This window comes from Bombina bombina, chromosome 5 (genome assembly GCF_027579735.1).
Source record: "Bombina bombina isolate aBomBom1 chromosome 5, aBomBom1.pri, whole genome shotgun sequence".
Lineage (NCBI taxonomy): Eukaryota > Metazoa > Chordata > Amphibia > Anura > Bombinatoridae > Bombina > Bombina bombina.
Window position 1 is genome coordinate 201,767,723 of NC_069503.1, and position 23,630 is coordinate 201,791,352.

At 37.8% G+C, this 23,630-nt stretch overlaps 1 protein-coding gene across 1 annotated transcript in view; it reads right to left on the minus strand.

The window, feature by feature from the left end:
• The window catches only part of VIPR2 (vasoactive intestinal peptide receptor 2), a 254,823-nt gene that overhangs the window by 224,254 nt on the left and 6,939 nt on the right, over positions 1-23,630 (minus strand). Inside the window, exon 3 of the mRNA XM_053715672.1 lies at positions 10,970-11,070. Coding sequence (XP_053571647.1) covers positions 10,970-11,070 — 101 coding nt within the window. The remainder of the gene's footprint in view (positions 1-10,969; positions 11,071-23,630) is intronic.

A 23,630-nucleotide genomic window follows, 5' to 3' on the forward strand; every position in this document is an offset into this window, starting at 1 on the left:
CATTATAATATACCATCCGCTACATTTATGTAAACATCAGCTATCACACATCACACAGGTTAGCTACAATGTTGAAATCGTTCTAGTGAATAACAAAGGGCCATAATCCCCTAATGAGGGGGTCCTCAATATCCATATGTGTACCCCACGGGCTAAGTCTAACATGACCTGTACGGGTCCCTGATTACTGTAGAGGGTTAGATATGGTTTACAAGTTTCTGGCCGCCCACATGTAGCACTGTACCTCCGTTATGGCTCTGGTGCGCTAGCTTATTACCCAGACTTATGGTTGCCCTGATACATGCATATCGATACAGGTACATATTGCCCAATATTTACATTTTTCCAACACCGATGTAGGGGCTTGTCTCCTACAGCCTATTAGAATCTTAGCTGGGCTCAATAGGGGGGGCCGCTCCGGGCAGATACGCATGCGCACAACCTCTGATATTACGCTATGGACACTGCAAGGTGTAAGCGCAAGTGCGGTCCAGGGCCAGACACAGGGACACGGTATGACATGTTTGGAATAGGCTACTGCACTACTGCTCCTGTATTACATACACGCCGTACAGGTCATGTTAGACTTAGCCCGTGGGGTACACATATGGATATTGAGGACCCCCTCATTAGGGGATTATGGCCCTTTGTTATTCACTAGAACCATTTCAACATTGTAGCTAACCTGTGTGATGTGTTATAGCTGATGTTTACATAAATGTAGCGGATGGTATATTATAATGAAATACTTTGACTATATACTTTGAATTACGATAATATGCACATCTAAAAGTAGCTAACTGGGGATGTTCACTTGATCTGATGTTTCTGACTTTGTTGATTAGTTTGTGTTGTTACCATATATATGATACATTGTTACTAGACATTTGTCTGGATTCACTGATATGCGATATATGGACCAAATGTTGTGATTAGATGACCATTTGCTAATTAACCTTGAACTTAATAATCATGAATAGATTCCTAATTGGATTCTTTGATGTGATTGTTGCTTGATTCACATTATTTACTTTGCACTGTATGTTTGGTTGCCATGGCAACCAGTTTTTGGCGGTTAATTGCACAAAGGGGAGGGGTTTATGTATGCTTAAATGTTTGTTTCACTTGTATGTTGTTGGTTTGATGAAGGGGAGCATTCCCCGAAACTATCTGTTTAAAACTTAAGTCCAGAGAGTGCTGTTTCCTATTTTGCTACATTTCATATACTCTAGCACCCTGGCCCTTGGAGAACTGTTTGTGAGAGTGCAACTGACTGTTTTTGCCTATTGAAACCTTCCTGATGCACCCACCAGCGAGTTACACATCAGATCCCTCACTCTGTTGTACTACCGGACTTGTGTTCTAACTTTGTACCATCACCATGGTGTGGATATTCACTGAGGGCTAGTCTGTCACAGATAAAGCAACAATGGAGCACATTGAACCCACGCAGGCCACAGCCACTATCCCAGCAGATGTGGAGGGTGCTGAGACACTATCCATGAGTGACTTGGATGCAGCAAGGATACTGTTCGACACCATTCTACCTGAAGATCCAGCAGAAAATGCAGTGACTGTGTACAATCAACTCATCAAATTGAAGAAAAGAGAAGTGGATCTTAAACTTCATGGCATCTACCTTTCTGAGTATCATAGAAAGAGACTGATACCCAGGGGCTTCAGAATCAATAATGTGCCCACGATAGGCAGACAAAACGCTGACTTTTGCAGAAAATGGGTGGCAATATTGAATAAATGCTCCCTGGACTTGATCTTACTAGTGGTCGAAGAGGTCAGAAGTCAGATGCAAAAAGCAAAGGATGATATCAGTAATTTGGAGGAGATTAAAAGTCATATCCTGATGCAGGACAAATCAGAGAATTGGATGGACAAGATTAATACCCAATTACGTGAATACAATAATGCCCTAATTGCCTTCAAAAACAAGAAACTTGGTTATGTTATGGAGGATTACAAAGATAAGAAAGTGTACCAGTGGACACTTGGGCCTGTTGAAAGACCCCAGTACCAACCAAGGAGACAAAGGAGGTTTAGAACATATGCACACCGGCAACTGAACACGGTGGATTCAAGCTCTGGCTCTGACACGGATTACTCGAGTGACCGACTACAGGAGACTGAGAATCAGCACAGCACACAGCCTTTTTTAGGCATTACCACCCGCTCCAGGGGAAGGGGCGAAGACCACACACACGCAGGGGCGGATTTTGGAAGAAGACCCCTGTTACCCCGCAGGAGGAGGAGGATGTGACGGTCAACCTCAGCCAGCATGTTCTAAATGATAACGAAAGGCGAGTTCTTATGAAGGGCCTCTCCTTTGTACCCACGACTAAACCTGATGACTTTGCTACATATATTGACACTATGCGTTTCCAGAGGCAATTGAAATTGGGTGACTTTTTCCAGGGAAAAGTGATGGAAGATAACAGACACCCTTTCAAGAAACCAAGCACATTTGAACCTCCCACGACCAATCCGAGTATTAAAACGTACACTCGCATTATTTAACAAAGATTAAGACAGAGGGAACATGGCCCCACTAGAAACAATATGACAGCAACTGATTGGGAAGCTGTACAATCCCTTAGAAATGACTCTACGATAGTCATATGTCCAGCGGACAAGGGTGGTGCGGTTGTCCTGTAGGATTATCAGGATTACAGAACTGAAATAGACAGGCAACTGGCGGACAGTTCTACCTACAAGTCCCTTCCTTGTGATCCCACAATTACCTATAAGGCACAGATTGACTCTGTTATTGAACATGCAGTGCAAATGAATTGGATAGACTCAACAACTAAAGAATGGTTGACTACTGACAATCCAGTCAGGCCAATACTTTATACATTACCTAAGATTCACAAGCAATTGGTACACCCACCGGGACTCCCCATAGTTTCAGCACGGGGGTCACTTTTACAACCCCTGGCCAAGTTTGTTGACTCTATGCTACAACCACTGGTTGTGAACATGCGGTCTTATCTACGTGACTCCTCTGCACTTATCACATACCTCACTGAAATGACTGACATACAACCAGGTGATGTGTCTTGACGTCACAAGCTTGTATACCATTATACCACACGAATTTGGGATGGAGATAATCACCAACTGCCTTGAGAGATGCCCCTATGTGGGTCCCCCCACCAGCTTTATTATTGAACTCCTATCCTTATGCCTTAAACTTAACTATTTTAAATTCGAGAGATTTTATCTTCAGCTAATGGGAACAGCCATGGGCTCGAATATGGCACCTGCATTTGCAAATCTGTTTATGGAGCATGTTGAAGAAAACATATTCAAGGTATATGACAACCAACAAGTACATTTTTACAAGCACTACATAGATGATATCATTGTAGTCTGACGAGGAACAATTGAGTCCTTTGGTGAGTGGGTCAAATCCCTGAATTAAATAGGGGGACAGGTTCAACTTAAAGAAGTTTCGAGTTACAATGAAGTGGATTTCCTTGATCTAAGAATATATAAAGTTGACAACAGACTTGGCACAACTTTATTCAAGAAGACTACCGATAGGAATACACTGTTGCACGCTTCTAGTTACCATCCCAGATCACTCATAAAAGCAATCCCCAAGGCACAAATGCTGAGAGTCTACCGCAACAATACATCGGACGAGAACCGTGAGTTGCAACTAAAGGAAATGGAATCAAGATTCTACAACAGAGGATACAATGGCAGCATTATAAGGGACGCAAGGTCCCAGGTGAAGACGACTAAAGGAGACCACCAGAAGAGGATGAATTTCATCACGGCATACACTCCTAGCACAAGAACACTGGGAGTAACTTTAAAAGAAAAATGGGATATTGTTCAGACAGACCCATCATTACCTTACCAGAGCTATGGACAACCCAGAATTGGGTACAAAAGAGGAAGAAACCTAAAAGACATTCTAATGAAAACTGATCCGACTGACAGCTACAACAAGGTCACACCAATTACCAAAAGAGGTTCCTACAAATGTCCAAGCTGTGTCATGTGCAACTCCATGCTGCAATGCAAGCAGTTCAGACATCCACACAATAATACAAGCTACAAGATTAAGCACTACCTTACGTGTACCACAAAATTTGTGGTATACATGTTGAATTGCAGCTGTGGCCTATTTTACATAGGTAAAACCTCAGATGACATCAAGAAAAGGATGGCTAACCATAGGAGTGCCATTCGGACGGCAATTGATAAAGGGAAGAGTGATCAGCCGGTGGCCAGACATTTCATGGAGAAGGGTCACTCTGTGGCTGACCTAAGATTCAAGCTAATTGATCACGTACCCCCTCTTCCTCGGGGAGGGGATAGGGACACCCGTCTCCTACAGAAAGAGGCTGAGTGGATCTTCAAACTGGACACTATTCACCCCAGAGGTTTGACTATGGGAATAGACTGGCATTGTTTTTTATGATTTGACTGTATATATTTTTTTATTTTTTATTTTTTATTTATCTGAATGTACTGTGTATTTCATCCTTTGTACTTGAGGTTTATGTGCAGGTTAACACCACATACTGTCCTTATACAGGCACCTATCCCATGGTTACCCTTTACGTGGAGTGTCTAGGGGAAATCAATCCGGTCCGTGGGTCTGGTTTATATTTCATGTATATGGTGCACACAATATTTGATCCACTCTTTTGTGACTTAGTTGTAGTAGCTAGAGGTCTGTGAAACATTGGGCTATATTTGTTTATATTTATACTTCTATACGCTACTGTGATTTGGAGTGGGGCCTGTCCTATTGGGCCAATCAAAATTATCTTCTGGGGCTGAGCGCTTACACTACTTTGGCAGTAACGGTCTTTTTTCTTTTTTCTTTTTTTTCATTCAAACTTAACTACTAGTCGTTGTGTTACCTAGTGTACTGAGTTACAAACTTTGCACATGAGGGTACGGGTCCCTGATTACTGTAGCGGGTTAGATATGGTTTACAAGTTTCTGGCCGCCCACATGTAGCACTGTACCTCCGTTATGGCTCCGGTGCGCTAGCTTATTACCCAGACTTATGGTTGCCCTGATACATGCATATCGATACACGGTCCCCTAGATGTTACATATTGCCCAATATTTACATTTTTCCAACACCGATGTAGGGGCTTGTCTCCTACAGCCTATTAGAATCTTAGCTGGGCTCAATAGGGGAGGGCCGCTCCGGGCAGATACGCATGCGCACAACCTCTGATATTACGCTATGGACACTGCAAGGTATAAGCGCAAGTGCAGTCCAGGGCCAGACACAGGCACACGGTATGACATGTTTGGAATAGGCTACTGCACTACTGCTCCTGTATTACATACACGCCGTACAGGTCATGTTAGACTTAGCCCGTGGGGTACACATATGGATATTGAGGACCCCCTCATTAGGGGATTATGGCCCTTTGTTATTCACTAGAACCATTTCAACATTGTAGCTAACCTGTGCGATGTGTGTTAGCTGATGTTTACATAAATGTAGCGGATGGTATATTATAATGAAATACTTTGACTATATGCTTTGAATTACGATAATATGCGCATCTAAAAGTAGCTAAATGGGGATGTTCCCTTGATCTGATGTTTCTGACTTTGTTGATTAGTTTGTGTTGTTACCATATATATGATACATTGTTACTAGATATTTGTCTGGATTTACTGATATGCGATATATGGACCAAATGTTGTGATTAGATGACCATTTGCTCATTAATCTTGAACTTAATAATCATGAATAGATTCCTAATTGGATTCTTTGATGTGATTGTTGCTTGATTCACATTATTTACTTTTCACTGTATGTTTGGTTGCCATGGCAACCAGTTTTTGGCGGTTTTTGCATAAAGGGGAGGGGTTTATGTATGCTTAAATGTTTGTTTCACTTGTATGTTGTTGGTCTGATGAAGGGAAGCATTCCCCGAAACGTTACCGATTAAACTATCTGTTTAAAACTTAAGTCCAGAGAGTGCTGTTTCCTATTTTGCTATATATATATATATATATATATATATATATATATATATATATATATATATATATATATATATATATATATATATATATATATATATATATATATATATATATATATGCCAGGGCAAAATTAGTCAGACCCAAGAACCACCCTAAGCCCGCCCAGCCATGCCTATGGACTGCCATGACTCTGTAGTGTCATGTCCACTAACCATCAATCACAGCCCTCCCACAGACAGGATAGAAAAAAAAGATAGGGGCCTATAGCACTCACCCTCAACCGTAATAGTATATTAAGGCTAAAACGTAACCTTTAATAATATTCATACATATAAAACCGCAGGAGTACCTGCTATCACACCCCACCACCATAAATAAATTATACCGCCTAACAACTCCCTGTTTCATGGCCGATAACTGGATACGTCGGCTTCAGGTGCCAGGGGTGTCACAACGAGGAAATACTTTAAAACAAACACGTTTCGGCCGTAACACTGGCCTTTCTCAATGTTAAGTATAAACTGATATTTTATACTATAGGTTCATTTCCTTAGTAATATACTTGTCATAGTGCCAGTTATTATTTCTTGTATTGACACTAACCATCCATGTCATTTCCCCAAGACCTTCCAGCCATACCACTAGACTTCACAATGCATGCAACATACCCCTAGATCCTTAATCTGCTCCAGTGCCTCCCACATACCCTCCAACTATGCTAAATTTGTCTTCCTATCTACTGGTCTGATGTTGGGCTATAGACTGGTCTCCTGTTGGGCTGTAGACAAAATTGTAAAAAAACACTAGACTCAGGTTTCTTTTATATCAATCATCTCTTGCACAGTTGAAATGTTTCTGTCATTTTGAGATTAAACTGCCCTTTTAAATTGGACAGGTTTGTTTTGGATATGGCCTTTAAACCTTTTAATTCTGAACTATCCCTTTTTCACCTCAAAACTCAGTATATATTGTATGCCTGCTACATATTTTACAAAGCTATAAAAAATAACAGAATGCGTAATTTGCAGTATTTAGTATATAGTTTGGCTGCCTGTTCCTGAGGATAACATAGGTATATCATTTAACAGTAGGAGAGAAAATGTAAGTATGTATAGTGTGCATTCAAGTGTAAATTAGAAGATTAAGAAAAGTAACTGCACGACTCAAATACCACATTAATAGAATTTATACATCGTTCTATAACATGGCAATAAGCCATACATTTAAGTGATAAAGAGGAAAAACTAAACTGCAGCAAAGTTTTAAAAATACTCAAACTATAATTAGGTAAATCAATACATTTTTTGAAAAAAATGGAAAACTTCCAGTTATGGAGCAGACATGATTGTGCCTGAAGTTATACTGATAATTGAGATCTTAAATTTGATTTTTGTGACAATCACTGAATAATTTCACACCACAATGATGATGATGATAATGATTGTGATGATGGTGATAATGATTATTATTATTTTTTTAACTCCAGCTTAATCTTCATTGCAATAAAACTGAAAAAATAAATACAGAAACACTTCAAACCATGATAAGGTTGGTGTCACTAAGGTCAAGAGAGTGGGGAATAATTACAAATTATCTACAGACTATAATACATTGGAGTGTGTATTTAATAGGATTGCATGATGATTCCAAACATGAACTCTTAATGGAGTTAACATAGAGATTGGACCAGAAATTTATTCAGTTTTTGGGCTTCCCCAGGCATTGAAAAACCTGATGCTCCTTGAACCCCCATCCCCAAAAAATGTTTAACTCATATATTTCTCATAGCCTGAAGCCCGAGGTGCATGAAGGGGTCATTCACTCCCGTAGATAAATAGAGATCAGTGGTTTGTAGTAACATTAATAAAAAAACAAACATTTGGAGAACATAGGAGTGGGAGGGCATCATGCTATGGAACTACAGCTCAAAATTTGCCGATTTTTGAGAACATGCCTAGGACAAGATTACTGGCTAAGACTTTAAATTATTCTAAGCATAACCTTAAAAAATGTTTGATAAATTCAGTAGGACTTTATTTTATTAGTTGATCAATATCGAAGGTTTGTAGACATTTAACACCCTCTATCAGGATCAGCTTAATTTTGACATTACTGTCGTACATATATGAGAGTGATTAGGCAGTTTCAAAATATAGCAGCCAGAGATGGACATAAAACTGGTTACAGAGTTTAAAATATGGTATCAATATTCAATAATTAGAGTCAAGCGAGAAACTAGGTTAGTCTTTCAAAGCAACATAATATTCTCTGAAACAAAGACAACGCGTTTTAGAACTGGTTAAATTACAATAGAAACTGTCTTCTAAATACCTATGTTCTAATCACTCTGTGGAGTCTTGTTTGGTCAGAAATCACGTATAACAAATTGTTGTGTACTAGCCAACAGCTGGATGATATAGACCATGCATTATTCCTGTGCAAGTGATATGATATTGTATTATTTAATGGTTAAAGGGACACTAAACCCACATTTTTTCTTTAATGATTCAGATGGAGCATGCAATCTTAAGCAACTTTCTAATTTACTCCTATGGTTGTTCTCTTGCTATCTTTATTTAAAAAGCAAGAATATAATGCTTAGGAGCTGGCCCATTTTTTTGGTTCAGTACTTGGGTTATGCTTTCTAAACACCAATAAGGAAGCGCTATCCAGGGTGCTAAACCTAAAACTTTACATTCCTGCTTTTTAAATAAAGATAGCAAGAGAACAAAGAAAAATTGTTTATAGTAGTAAATTTGAAATCTGCTTAAAATTACATGCTATATCTGAATCATGAAAGAAAAAAAAATTGGGTTTAGTATCCCTATCAGTAATTTTTACTCTGACATAAATGATTATTTAACTCCTTAAGGACCTGCATTTCAGACAAAAACTTCCCTAAAAGACCAGAGCATTTTTAGCACTTTTGCCATTACTACATTTAAACAGAAATAGAGACTTTTTTTTATATTTACTTATCAAAACTATATATATAATTTTTAGCAGACAACCCAAAGTATTGATCTAGACCCATTATGGTATATTTCATGCCACCATTTCACCGCCAAATGCGATCAAATTTAAAAAAAAACGCAAACTTTTTCACAATTTTAGGTGTTTCACTGAAATTATTTAGAAACAGCTTGTGCAATTATGGCACAAATGGTTATAAATGCTTCTCTGGCATCCCCTTTGTTCAGAAATAGCAGACATATATGCTTTGGCATTGCTTTTTGGTAATTAGAATGCCGCTAAATGCCGCTGCCCAGCAGTGAAGGGGTTAATTAGGTAGCTTGTAGAGTTAATTTTAGCTTTAGTGTAGAGATCAGCCTCCCACCTGACACATCCCACCCCCGATCCCTCCCTGACCCTCCTCAAACCGCTCTATTTCCTCCCCCGCCTTACAATTGTCACCGCCACCAAAGTCTGCCAGAATGAAAATAAAAGCCTTTTTTTAAAAATATTTTTTAAATATTTTTTTTAAAAATATATTTGCTGCAGTGTAGGTTCCACCCTAACCCCCAACCTCCCTGATCCCCCCCCCAAAAAAAGATCTCTAACCGCTCCCCCCCTCTGCCAGTACCCAGTTTGCTGTAAAATTGGCAATTAAAAATAAATAAATATAAAAATCCCATTTTTTTCTGTAGTGTAGCTGCCACCCTTCAATACACCCCCTCCCACATCCATTTCTGTTAACGGATCCCACATGGGATCCCCCTCATTGCCCCTCCTCCCTCTTTTACCCTCAATGACGCAGATCTATTATTATTTTTTTACTTCCCTGTAGCGTGGCAGCGCAGTCCCACCCACTCCTACCCTCCTCCCGCCTCCCCCAGCGATGAGTCGCCCACCTGCCTCCCTCATTACACTCCCACCCACCACTCCCACTCTCTTTGCATCAACATCTCTGCAAGTCTATTTCTGCAGTGCCCCACTCTTGTGGCATGCAGAAATAGCGCAATCTCGCTATTTTGAGCAAGATTGCGGCAGAGAGAAGTCCAGGAAGACCAGTACAGGGTACGTCGCTGGTCCTTAAGGGCATAACGACCAGCGCTGTACAGGGTACAGAGCTGGTCGTTAAGGGGTTAATACATTGCAGTGTCAGTTTGTTATAAAGGAACATAAAGGAGCAATATATTAAATTGTATAACACTGTGCAAAAACATGTAAAAATGCAATACATTAAGGATCTGGTTCAAAGTAATAAAGCAAATATCCACAAAGAAAGAAAGTAATGCTCAAGAAATAGATCAATACAATAATAGAATGATCTAGCATTTCAGAACATTTTATTAAAGGGACAATAAACTCTCATGCATTGCCCCCTAATTAAGGATGCGGCCATTTTGTAACCTAGGTTACACTGCAGGTATCTGAATGAGAATTGCTGCACATGTGCAAATACATCAGCACTGGAATGAAGTGAAAGGTAGATTTCAACATGGTGGCTCCCATGACTAGAGGGAAGGGGGCATACACTCAGTACTAGATTTATAATTTGCATTTAGTGTTTAATGTCCCTTTAATGTTCGTAGCTCTTTAAATATTCCCAGTCACCTATGCTAGATTACGAGTTCTCAAGAAGCAGGGATGTTGCATATTTTTTTAATACCTTTACTACAAGAGTGAAATCTCCCTTGCTGATATCACTATGGCATAAAAATAACAACATCCACATGGAAACTGATAATAGATCATTTCCTGTGAGAGTAAAGAGGCATTCTTGTTTAATATATGCTCATAATATTGCCGAGAACAAAGATTTCAATTAAAAAAAATATAATACAAGTAAAATCATTTTAAGTATAAATTTTAGGATCACTATTAAGATATTAAGAGCAAGCATGGGATTTACTTTGAAATATTCATTTTAATGTTTTTCTTGCTTCAGCATACAGTATCTATAGTGCAAGCCTTGTTTTTAGGGGCTTCTGCATTTGCAAATATTAGCATGTTTCAGGTTATAACCAAATTATCTTACCTTATTTCCTGCTGTCCCATTTTGATTGTGTCCACAAGTATTAATTACATCTGGGAATATATCAGTCCACCCCATCTTGGTGCAACGCCTGCTTATAAAACCTGTTAAAATACATATGTATTATTCCAGCGGCTACAGTTTACTACAATCTATTTAGTCTGAAAGGTATTTAAAAATGTATAATATAGTTGTACATTTTTGGCAATAGTGTATTTGATTAAAGGGACATTGAACCCATTTTTTTTTATTTTATGATTCAGATAGAGCATGCAATTTTAAGCAACTTTCTAATTTACTCCTATTATCAAATTTTCTTCATTCTCTTGGTATCTTTATTTGAAATGCAAGAATGTAAGTTTATATGCCGGCAAATTTTTGATGAACAACCTGGGTTGTTCTTGCTGATTCGTGGATAAATTCATCCACCAATAAAAAAGTGCTTTCCATGGTCCTGAACCGAAAAAATAGCTTAGATGCCTTCTTTTTCAAATAAAGATAGCAAGATAATGAAGAAAAAATGATACTAGGAGTAAATTAGAAAGTTGCTTAAATTTGCATGCTCTATCTGAATCATGAAAGAAAAAAATTGGGTTCAGTGTCCCTTTAAATAATACTAGATTCTAAGCACAAATTCCACATCACTATTCACAACATCTCTGTCAGGTAGGTTGTGTGCACACATGCTGGAGCTAAACATATATAAATAATGCTGCCATCTAGCTTTCTTGCTAATGTGTAACATTTTTGCAAAACTGCTGCCATTTAGTGCTGCAGACACATGCATTCTCCTGAGCTTATTATTCAACAAAGGATACACAGAGTACAAAGAAAAAAAGTTATTTAAAATTGTATGTTCTATCTGAATCATGAAGGAAATTATTTTGCTATATTAAACTACAAGTTACCTTATTCAAGTACAATCAATTAAAAAAAGTTACAAAAGCAGTATCAGTAAACTATTCATATTTACAAGCAAAAAGGCCTTTACAGGTTAAGCTGTTAACAAGAGGGAAAAAAGACAAATCCCAACAGTAATGCTATCTGTCTCTGCCATCTACGTGTGTACTATTTATTAATAATTTTAAAGCTAAGTAAATTAATCTTTTGCTCTACAAAAAAAGCAAGCCAGTAAATCAGCTGTTACTTGGAAACTGAAAATCAACTAACAAATTTGCTCAAAGAAACTGAAAACTTTTGCCTAGATTTAGAGTTTTGCGGCCAAAGGGGTGCGTTAGCTACGCGTGCTTTTTTCTGGCCGCACCTTTTAAATACCGCTGGTATTTAGAGTTCACAGAAGGGCTGCGTTAGGCTCCAAAAAAGGAGCGTATAGCATATTTACCGCAACTTCAACTCTCGATACCAGCGGTGCTTACGGACGCGGCCAGCTTCAAAAACGTGCTCGTGCACGATTCCCCCATAGGAAACAATGGGGCAGTTTGAGCTGAAAAAAAACCTAACACCTGCAAAAAAGCAGCGTTCAGCTCCTAACGCAGCCCCATTGTTTCCTATGGGGAAACACTTCCTAAGTCTGCACCTAACACCCTAACATGTACCCCGAGTCTAAACACCCCTAACCTTACACTTATTAACCTCTAATCTGCTGACCCCGCTATCGCTGACCCCTGCATTTTATTATTAACCCCTAATCTGCCGCTCTGTATACCGCCGCAACCTACGTTATCCCTATGTACCCCTAATCTGCTGCCCCTAACACCGCCAACCCTATATTATATTTATTAACCCCTAATCTGCCCCCACAACGTCGCCGCCAGCTACCTACAATAATTAACCCCTAATCTGCCGACTGCATCTCACCGCTACTATAATAAAGTTATTAACCCCTAATCCGCCTCACTCTCGCTTCAATAACCCTATAAGAAATAGTATTAACCCCTAATCTGCCCTCCCTAACATCGCCGACACCTAACTTCAATTATTAACCCCTAATCTGCCGACCGGAGCTCGCCGCTACTATAATAAATGTATTAACCCCTAAAGCTAAGTCTAAACCTAACACTAACACCCCCCTAAGTTAAATATAATTTAAATCTAACGAAATAAAATAATTCTTATTAAATAGATTATTCCTATTTAAAGCTAAATACTTACCTGTAAAATAAACCCTAATATAGCTACAATATAAATTATAATTATATTGTAGCTATTTTAGGATTAATATTTATTTTACAGGCAACTTTGTAATTATATTAACCAGGTACAATAGCTATTAAATAGTTAATAACTATTTAATAGTTACCTAGTTAAAATAATTACAAAATTACCTGTAAAATAAATCCTAACCTAAGTTACAATTAAACCTAACACTACACTATCAATAAATTAATTAAATACAATACCTACAAATAAATACAATGAAATAAACTAACTAAAGTACAAAAAATAAAAAAGAACTAAGTTACAAAAAATAAAAAAATATTTACAAACATTAGAAAAATATTACAACAATTTTAAACTAATTACACCTACTCTAAGCCCCCTAATAAAATAACAAAGCCCCCCAAAATAAAAAAATGCCCTACCCTATTCTAAATTTAAAAAGTTCAAAGCTCTTTTACCTTACCAGCCCTGAACAGGGCCCTTGCGGGGCATGCCCCAAAGAATTCAGCTCTTTTGCCTGTAAAAAAAAACATACAATACCCCCCCCAACATTACAACCCACCACCCACATACCCCTAATCTAACCCAAACCCCCCTTAAATAAACCTAACACTAAGCCCCTGAAGATCTTCCTACCTTATCTTCACCATACCAGGTTCACCGATCCGTCCACCGAAGTCTTGATCCAAGCCTCCGAAATCTTGATCCAAGCCCAAGCGGGGGCTGAAGAGTGACGTCCATCCTCCGGCTGAAGTCTTGATCCAAGCGGGCAGAAGAGGACATCCGGACCAGCAAACATCTTCATCCAAGCCGCATCTTCTATGTTCTTCAATCCGATGACGACCGGCTGATCTTCAAGACCTCCAGCGCGGATCCATCAATCTTCACAGACGACTTTCCGACGATGTGGTGACATTTTATCACTGGAATATTCACTTAGCTGTTATTGGGATCCCTTCCCCCAGGTACACCTTTCTCTCTGAACTATAGACACTCCCATTGGTCTTTTTGAGTGGCATTTGATAAGCCACTCCCTTTTGAATTGGGTTATAAAATATTGTAACACCAGAGCCTCTGTCTCTCTCTCTTTTGTATCCTGGGCATGTTGTAAAGATGGATGATGTTGGACACAGAGAATCTGGCTAAGTATTTCTGGGATAATATTCTGTGTAGCACAATTGGGGTTAGTTTAGAAAAGTTGCCCTGTATCTTAAAATGTGGACTGTATCTGTAAAATAGATTGATATATATATATCTGTAAATATTTATCTTATTATTAACATATATTGATTCCTAAATAAACTGTTTGACAAATAATGGAGGATCCTCATATAGTTTATTTTCACAATTTATCTGTGTTGGTTTTAGGGGTTTCACCATAGAGATTTAGTATATTATATTTAGTAGAAAGTAGAGATATTTTAAATTAATAGATAACCACATTTTGGCGACCACGACGGGACAAGATGGCGTCCCTTGAATTCCGATTGGCTGATAGGATTCTATCAGCCAATCGGAATTAAGGTAGGAAAATTCTGATTGGCTGATGGAATCAGCCAATCAGAATCAAGTTCAATCCGATTGGCTGATCCGATCAGCCAATCAGATTGAGCTCGCATTCTATTGGCTGTTCCAATCAGCCGTTTCCACGTTAAAAAGTAAGCCGCTTCCACGTTAAAAAACATCTCCAACATTTGCCATTTCCTCACACAAGACACAGCTAAAACTTTAATCCACTTTCTCGTCATCATTTTCTGCCTTTTCTTGCAATACAATACATAATAAATGCCTCTGCCAGGCTGATCTTGCTTACTCGTCGCTCCTCATCTGCTGCACCTCTCTGCCAGTCCCTTCACTGGCTTTCTCTAAACTCCAGAACAAAAAAGAAAATCCTGACTCTAATTTTCAAAGCTCTCAATAACACTGCACCATCCTATATCTCCAACCTCATCTCCAGATACTTTACCTCCCGTCCCCTTCACTCTGCTCATGACCTCCTTCTCTCCTCTGTTCTTGTTGCCTCCTCAAATTCCCACCTACAAGACTTCTCCAGACTTTTGTGGAACTCTCTGTCTCACTCCACAAGACTCTCCCCTAGTTTTCAAAACTTTCAAGTGCTCCTTAAAGACTCTACAGTTCAGGGATGTCTATAATATACACTAACATTTTGTTATCTTAGTTCCTCTCCTTCTTTAGTTATCCCTGTGTACCCCCTTAGCATGTAAGCCCACAAGACCTAGCTGTTTTGTAGATCACCTTCATGAGAGATGATTTACAACAGTGAAACTATTGACAGGGCCCTTTATCTCTTTGTCTCCCATAATTGTTACCTTGCATATTAGACCCATGCTTTTAGCACTGCACAATCTGTTGGTGCTTTACAAATAACTAATGCTACTACTACTACTACTACTACTACTACTACTACTAATAATAATAATAATAATAATAATAATAAAGTATAGTCGTTCTTAGGTATAGGAAGGAGGGGAGAAGCTTTTACATCTTGGAAGTTCATGGGCTAGTGAGAAAAACACTTGCAAACTATAGGGACATTGACATCTCATTTAATGTAACAAATTTGCAAAAAACTATAACTTTCTTAGCAACAAACAAATCCATATACCAGTGATATCCCACAATTTAAAATTGAGAATCTCTTCTTTCAAATAAATCTCACTTAAACTTCCAGTGGTTATTATATAAATAGTTATTTCAGAAATGTTTAGTTATAAAAGGGTAGTTTAAAAAAAAACCTGCATTTCTTAGACACATTGTAATACCACATACTTATGAAGCGTCTCTCTTGAAAGAGAAAAGGCATGCACTTCAGTTAAGGGGTATAATTGCCATTTAGATGTCACATGATTAACTATTTAACATTTTTAATTCAATTTACCAGGCACCAATTTTAGATAAAGAAAATAGAGTGAGAAAATAAAAGTGTCACTCTTTCCATATGAACACAGGCTTAAATGGACACTAAAGTCAAAAGAAAGCTTTCGAGATTCAGGCTCCCATTTATCATATGTGAGCGGACAATGTTCTCAGAAAGGGAACCTGTCTGCACAACTTTAAGGGCCTCTAGTAAATCTGCCATAATTTATACCACCCCATGCTCTCATGCAATCAACTGCTCGAGAGCAGGGCTTGTCAGCCATTCTGGATGAATAAGTCTGGGTTGTCACATGATACAGGAACAGGGAAATGAAAGGAAATTGTTAAATATGTCAGAATTTTTATTTTCTGCCCATTTGAAATTCACAAAAAGGGGTTTCTTTTAATTGTCTTGATATGATGCATTTGTTTATTATACAATGTTATTGTATTTAATGGTCTTTTAAGATCTCAGTAAAAGAAGTATAATCTCTTCTTCTAAATGATTGGTCTCATAACTCTCCTATGTTGTCACCCAACTAAAATCCCACTACTGAGAGTTCAGTAGCTTCAGCAGCTTTTTGTTTTTATATTGTTACTGGTTTATAAATGAATTTGATTAACTTTATGTCTATTTGTTATGCAATTAGTTTGTCATTAAAACAAAACATGAGTAAACCTTCCCCAAATACCATCCACAGAAGGACATGCACATTGGCAGCACATTGTAGCCAGATTACACATTGAGAATTACACCCCCTTGGCAAAATAACCTCCAATTTTTTTTATTTTTTGCAGAAACATGGACATCCAGCAGTCAGATTTTAAGCCTTAAAGGGACATTCCAGTCAAAATTTAAATGCACATAGATGTATGACATCTTTGAATAGAAACATTCTTGCAGTATATATGTATTGTCAAAAAATGCTTCTAAGTAAATTTATGACTGTATTTGTGTTAATATTTTTCCTCTGTGAAGCATTGCTAGATATTCTCAGTGCACCAGCATTTAAATGCTGCAGCTGCTCAGAGCACCAGTGGGGCTTGTAATCATGTCAGCAATTAACAAATTGAGTCATTACCAGACGATGTAAGCACCGTGCGGTCTTTGAGCAAGTGTTGTGTTTGAAATGCTGGTGCACGGTGTATACTTAAATACACGTTTGAACAGCTATACCTTTTATTAGAAGCATTTTTGCTAATATATGTATTTTACAAAAATGCTTCTATTCAAAACGTTAATGCATCTGGTTTTCTAACCTGTCCTCAGGCCTAACTAACATGCCAGTTATTCAGGGTTACCTTTAGTGAGAGCAGGAAAAAAAGAACCATGTTTACTAATCAGCTGGTTATTTCACCTGTGCGCTAGTTCAGATATCCTCAACATTTGGCCTGTTAGGGATCCCAATTTTGGCTGGAATGTCCCTTTACATATCTAAAATAGTACTTACCAACTGGCTTCACATTTTATGATTTGTAGTGATTTTGCTTCAATACTGAATTGAATTTACAATTCATTAACAATCATTTGAGTAATTGGTTTGTAATAAGGATATTGTTTCTAACCTCCCATTTAAATACCTGATATCATTTTTATAAGGTTATGCCTATTTATAAAAGAAAAATAATAATTGTAAAGTTTTTTTATGTATAAAAAAAAATATTTAAAAGCTGTACATTTTTCCTTTTTTTCTCTTCATATTAGTAGTAGTTATAATATATATATATTAAATTCCTCTGGGGGAAAAAATGGTACGGCAGGAAGAATAAATGTTAATCAGAATATAAAAATGATAATCTCATAAAAGAGATATATTTGAAAAAGCCTTGTAAATAGAATGCAATATGTATTAGAAAAGTAATACAGGGCATGGAGTAGCAACCCAGATTATGTGTTGATGGCTATCAACGAAGGGACAGTTCACCAGACCTAAACATAATAACACACAACAGGAGTTTTCTGAAACAAGTTAAAGAAATAAATGACTATTTCAGACTATCCACAGAGAGTGATTCAAAGAGCATCTGAGGATTTTAAAATTATAGGAGAGAACCTTTAATTAACAAGACTTGCGAAAAATCAAGGAGATTATGGATACAGGGACCAATCATTACCAACAAGTACAGTAATCAATATAAGAATTTGCATAATCAAATTTGCCTATCCTGTTGGGAGATAGTAATCTGAAGGGCTGTGTAGGGTATTGATGTTTAGATTACAAGCAATATCTGACATTGGGGAACATGTTGTCCTCAAGTATGATGACGCAGCTCGTGGTTATATCACAACTCTGGTAGCCCTTGTGAATTTGTTAAAATACCTGATCTTTCTTTTCTTGTGTTAATGGAAAAAAATGAGAAATGCAACAATTATTATAACTGATGTATGATGTATACACCATGCAAGAGACAATATGTTGGCATGACAATTTGAGATGCCCACACTAGGATTATAGCACACTTGCCCAATGCCACGTGTGACAACAATTTGATTCTGATAACTCGCTGAAATGGTTTTGTTATTTATGACTGTGTTTTAAATATAGTTGTAGCTTGTGTGCGAATCTCCAAATTATATGTCTGGGGTAAGCTTCAAAGTTCTCAAAACTAAGACTTAAATATAATATTTTGTTAATTAATCCATTCAGTGGACATTGGTTATTTAAATAGTTAATAAGGAGATACTATACCTTTAAATGTTTAAAGAAACCCAATATTTTCTTTCATGATTCAGATAGAACATACCATTTTAAACAACTTTCCAATGTACTTTTACAATGTACTATTATCAAATGTTCTTCATGTTCTTGTTATCCTTTGTTGAAAAGCAGTGATGTAAGTTTAGGAGTGTGCACGTGTCTGCATCACTATATGGCAGCAGTTTTGTACGTTAGCAAGAGCACTAGATGGCAGCACTCTTTCCTGTCATGTTGTGCTCCAGACATGTGCACGCTACAGATCTAGATATCTCTTTAATCTCAGAAAATTAAGTATAATTTTTTTTTATTTTTCTGTATATAAACAGTTAGTTTTGTTTGGTTTATCTGGTAGATACTACTTGAAGTTATATTGTTCATTTGTTAACGCCCAGGAAATTGTATTACCTTGATTTGGGAATTCTCCCTTCTATTTCTTAGATACATATCTTCTATATAGTCTAATATACTATAGAGTTATTCCAATTGATTAGTTTGTTTTTGTGCCTAGAAGACCTTGGGGCCTATCTATCAACCTCCGTATGGAGCTTGAGGGCCCGTTATGAAGCAGCAGTCTAAAGATCCCAGCTCCATAACCTGTCCGCCTGCTCTGAGGAGGCGGACAGACATTGTCGCAATTCAACCAGATCGAATTCGATCGGGTTGATTGACACCGCCCTGCTAGCGGCGTTGCACCATCAGTTCACAAGAGCTGCTGGTGCAATGCTGAATGTGGAGAGCGTATTGCTCTCCGCATTCAGCGATGTCTGTCAGACCTGATCCGCTGATCGGATCACGTCAGACAGACAGATAATAAATAGGCCCCCTAATGTGTCTCTAATTTAATTTGTCAATTTGAGAATACAACCGTTTTTGTACTATTTAAAATGAGCTTTTACACCAAAGATATTTTATTTTCAGAAATATAAGGTAAAAGCCCAATCAAGTAGTTTCATGGATGTTGGCAAACCGACACCTGTGGGAATTTGTGAGTATTTTTTTTATTATATATTATTAGTTATTATTTATATGGGCAATCTTGGTTTTAGACTCTGATCTTCTTTTAAATAATTGCTGCACTTATTTTTGCATCTTTGAGACTTAATTTTAGCATAAAGTGAATACGTTTCCCAAATTAGATTCATTTATCATTTGAATCTACATATTCTAACAATAACTCTGTTAATTAAAATGTTTTATTCTGAGTTTTTCTCTCTTGTGCTCAAATTTGTTGTTACACAGGATATTTATAATAGAAAAATGTGGCTACTGAATATAACAAACTCAAATTAGCTTTGCTAGAACAATAATACTTAAAACTTCAATGTAAATCTAAATCAACATATAAATCTAGGTAGTTTATATCAAGGTGACCCAAAATTCTAAATAAAAGCTATGATGCATTCCAGACACTAATATATAAACAAATGTGCATTTATTAAATGTTTTTACTCATTTGTTGTGGCTTAAAGGTATTTGAGACCCAACATTTTCTTTCATGATTCATATATAGTATACAATTTTAAACGACTTTCTAATTTACTTCTATGACTATTTTTTCTTTGTTCTCTTGGTATCTTTTGTTGAAAAGCAGGGGTGTATGATTGCAGCCAGCCTATTTGTGGAGCACAATATGGCAGCAGTTTTGCAAGAGCACTAGATACCAGCACAACTTCTGTCATGTAGTGCTCCAGATGCCTACCTAGACATCTCTTCAACACAGAATATCATAATAGAAGTAAATTGGAAACTTGTTTTAAATTATATGCTTTGTCTTAATTACAAAAGAAAATGTTTGGGTTTCTTTAAGGATCCCTACACCTCCTTTTTAACCCCCAAAAGGTTGGTAGTCATATAATATTAAAAAAATATAGATAGATAGATAGATAGATAGATAGATAGATAGGTGATAGATAGATATTGCAAAGATAATGAATGTGCTACATTATCACAGATCCAACATCCAACCGCAGCTCTCAGTAAAACAGAGAACCTTTGATGACCTCATCAGTGATATGGTTAATTACATCATTGTTATCTTCCAGCAGGGACACTGGAAGTTGGGCATATATATATATATATATATGAGTAAAGTCCGAAATTGTGTAATCCTAGCATTACCCGGGTAAAGCTGACATTACCCAAGCGGCTCTGGGTAAAGCCCGATGTAACATGACAAATCTCAGTTTGCATTGTGTCACCTCATCGAACATATATATCATGTACTGTAATTCATACATCTTTAATATATTTTTTGCCTCCATCTGGGGGGTTCAAGGGGGGATAAACCCCATTCCCCAAGGTTCACTTGGAGTGGATGCCAGAGAATTGGCGGGGCACCTTCCTTCAACACCCCAGGCAGAGGCAGAAAACATAGTGTAGATGGGGAAATTATATTACTTCGGGCTTTACCCAGAACCACTTGGATTACCTGGATTTTGGACTTTACCCGTAACATATATATATTTCCCTGATTGTTTTGGGTGTAGATGGGTTCCTTAAAATGCACTATGACCTTTGTCAGGAAAGGCAAAATGTTATGTTCTGAGAAATGTACATATCTTTAAACAATCTAGGTGTGTATATACATTGATTCAGTCCTTAAAAACCATGAGGCCCATTTATCAAATGTCTGTCGGACCTGATCCGACAGTGCGGATCAGGTCCGACAGACCTCGCTGAATGAGGAGAGCAATACGCTCTCCGTATTAAGCATTGCACCAGCAGCTCACAATAGCTGCTGGTTCAACGCCGCTCCCTGCAGACTCGTGGCCAATCGGCCGCCAGCAGGGGGGTGTCAATACGATCGGTTTGAATTGTGGCGATTTCTGTCCGTCTCATCAGAGCAGGCAGACAGGGTTATGGAGCAGAGGTCTTTAGACCGCGGCTTCATAACTGGTGTTTCTGGCGAGTCTGAAGACTCGCCAGAAACACGGGCCCTTAAGCTCCATTCGGAACTTGATAAATGGGCCTCCATTTCTTCATGTTTAAAAGGGGTTGAGAATATTGCTGTTAAATTATTAGTGATAACAGTAAAACTATCTTTGAATTTTACAAGTTATTAATCTGAGATTACTCTCTTTGGGTGCAAAAAGTTTTTTTAACTTTATTGCAAACGAGTAAAACACATTTTTCGGCAATTACAAATGATATAAGGTTATTAGCTTACAGACAAATAGACATAAGCACCAATCATGTCACAAATCTTAGCTGATCATTTTTTTTCTATGTAGAAAAATATCACTGGTTCACTGGTCCATTAGAAGCAACACGCCCTTTTGCTCTATACCCAAACCCTACATCATCATAAATGGGCCATATCTCATAACCAAGAGTTAACTGAGAGATTTAAATATCATATTAGTTTTTCACACACTGAAATCAATATCGCCTAGATTTAGAGTTCTGGGCCCTAACGCTGGTTTTGGGCTACCGCTGGTATTTAGAGTCGTGTAGGTAAGGGTCTAACGCTCACTTTCCAGCCGCAACTTTTCAATACCGCAGATCCCCCTACGCCATTTGCGTATCCTATCTTTTCAATGGGATCTTTCTAATGCTGGTATTTAGAGTCTTGGCTGGAGTGAGCGTTAGAACTCTAACGACAAAACTCCAGCCGCAGAGAAAAGCCAGGAGTTAAGAGCTTTTTGGGCTAACGCCGGTTCATAAAGCTCTTAACTACTGTGCTATGAAGTACACTAACACCCATAAACTACCTATGTACCCATAAACCGAGGCCCCCCCCCACATCGCCGCAACTCTAATAATTTTTTTTAACCCCTAATCTGCCGACCGCACACCGCTGCAACCTACGTTATCCCTATGTACCCCTAATCTGCTGCCCCTAACACCGCCGACCCCTATATTATATTTATTACCCCCTAATCTGCCCCCCCCCAACGTCGCCGCCACCTACCTACAATTATTAACCCCTAATCTGCTGACCGGACCTCACCGCTACTATAATAAAGTTATTAACTCCCACCTCAAAAACCCTATAATACATAGTATTAACCCCTAATCTGCCCTCCCTAACATCGCCGACACCTAACTTCAATTATTAACCCCTAATCTGCCGACCGGACCTCGCCGCTACTCTAATAAATGGATTAACCCCTAAAGCTAAGTCTAACCCTAACACCCCTCTAAGATAAATATAATTTTTATCTAATGAAATAAATTAACTCTTATTAAATAAATTATTCCTATTTAAAGCTAAATACTTACCTGTAAAATAAACCCTAATATAGCTACAATATAACGAATAATTATATTGTAGCTATTTTAGGATTTATATTTATTTTACAGGCAACTTTGTATTTATTTTAACTAGGTACAATAGCTATTAAATAGTTAATAACTATTTAATAGCTACCTAGTTAAAATAATTACAAAATTACCTGTAAAATAAATCCTAACCTAAGTTACAATTAAACCTAACACTACACTATCAATAAATTAATTAAATAAAATACCTACAAATAAATACAATTAAATAAACTAACTAAAGTACAAAAAATAAAAAAAGAACTGTTACAAAAAATAAAAAAATAATTTACAAACATTATAAAAATATTAAAAGGGCCTTTTGCGGGGCATGCCCCAAAGAAAACAGCTCTTTTGCATGTAAAATAAAACATACAATACCCACCACCCACATACCCCTAATCTAACCCAAACCCCCCTTAAATAAACCTAAGACTAAGCCCCTGAAGATCTCCCTACCTTGTCTTCACCACGCCGGGTATCACCGATCCATCCAGAAGATGGTCCGAAGTCTTCATCCAAGCCCAAGCGGGGGCTGAAGATATCCATCATCGGGCTGAAGAGGTCCATCATCCGGCTGAAGTCTTCATCCAAGCCCAAGCGGGGGCTGAAGATATCCATCATCAGGCTGAAGAGGTCCATCATCCGGCTGAAGTCTTGATCCAAGCGGGGGCTGAAGATATCCATCATCGGGCTGAAGAGTTCCA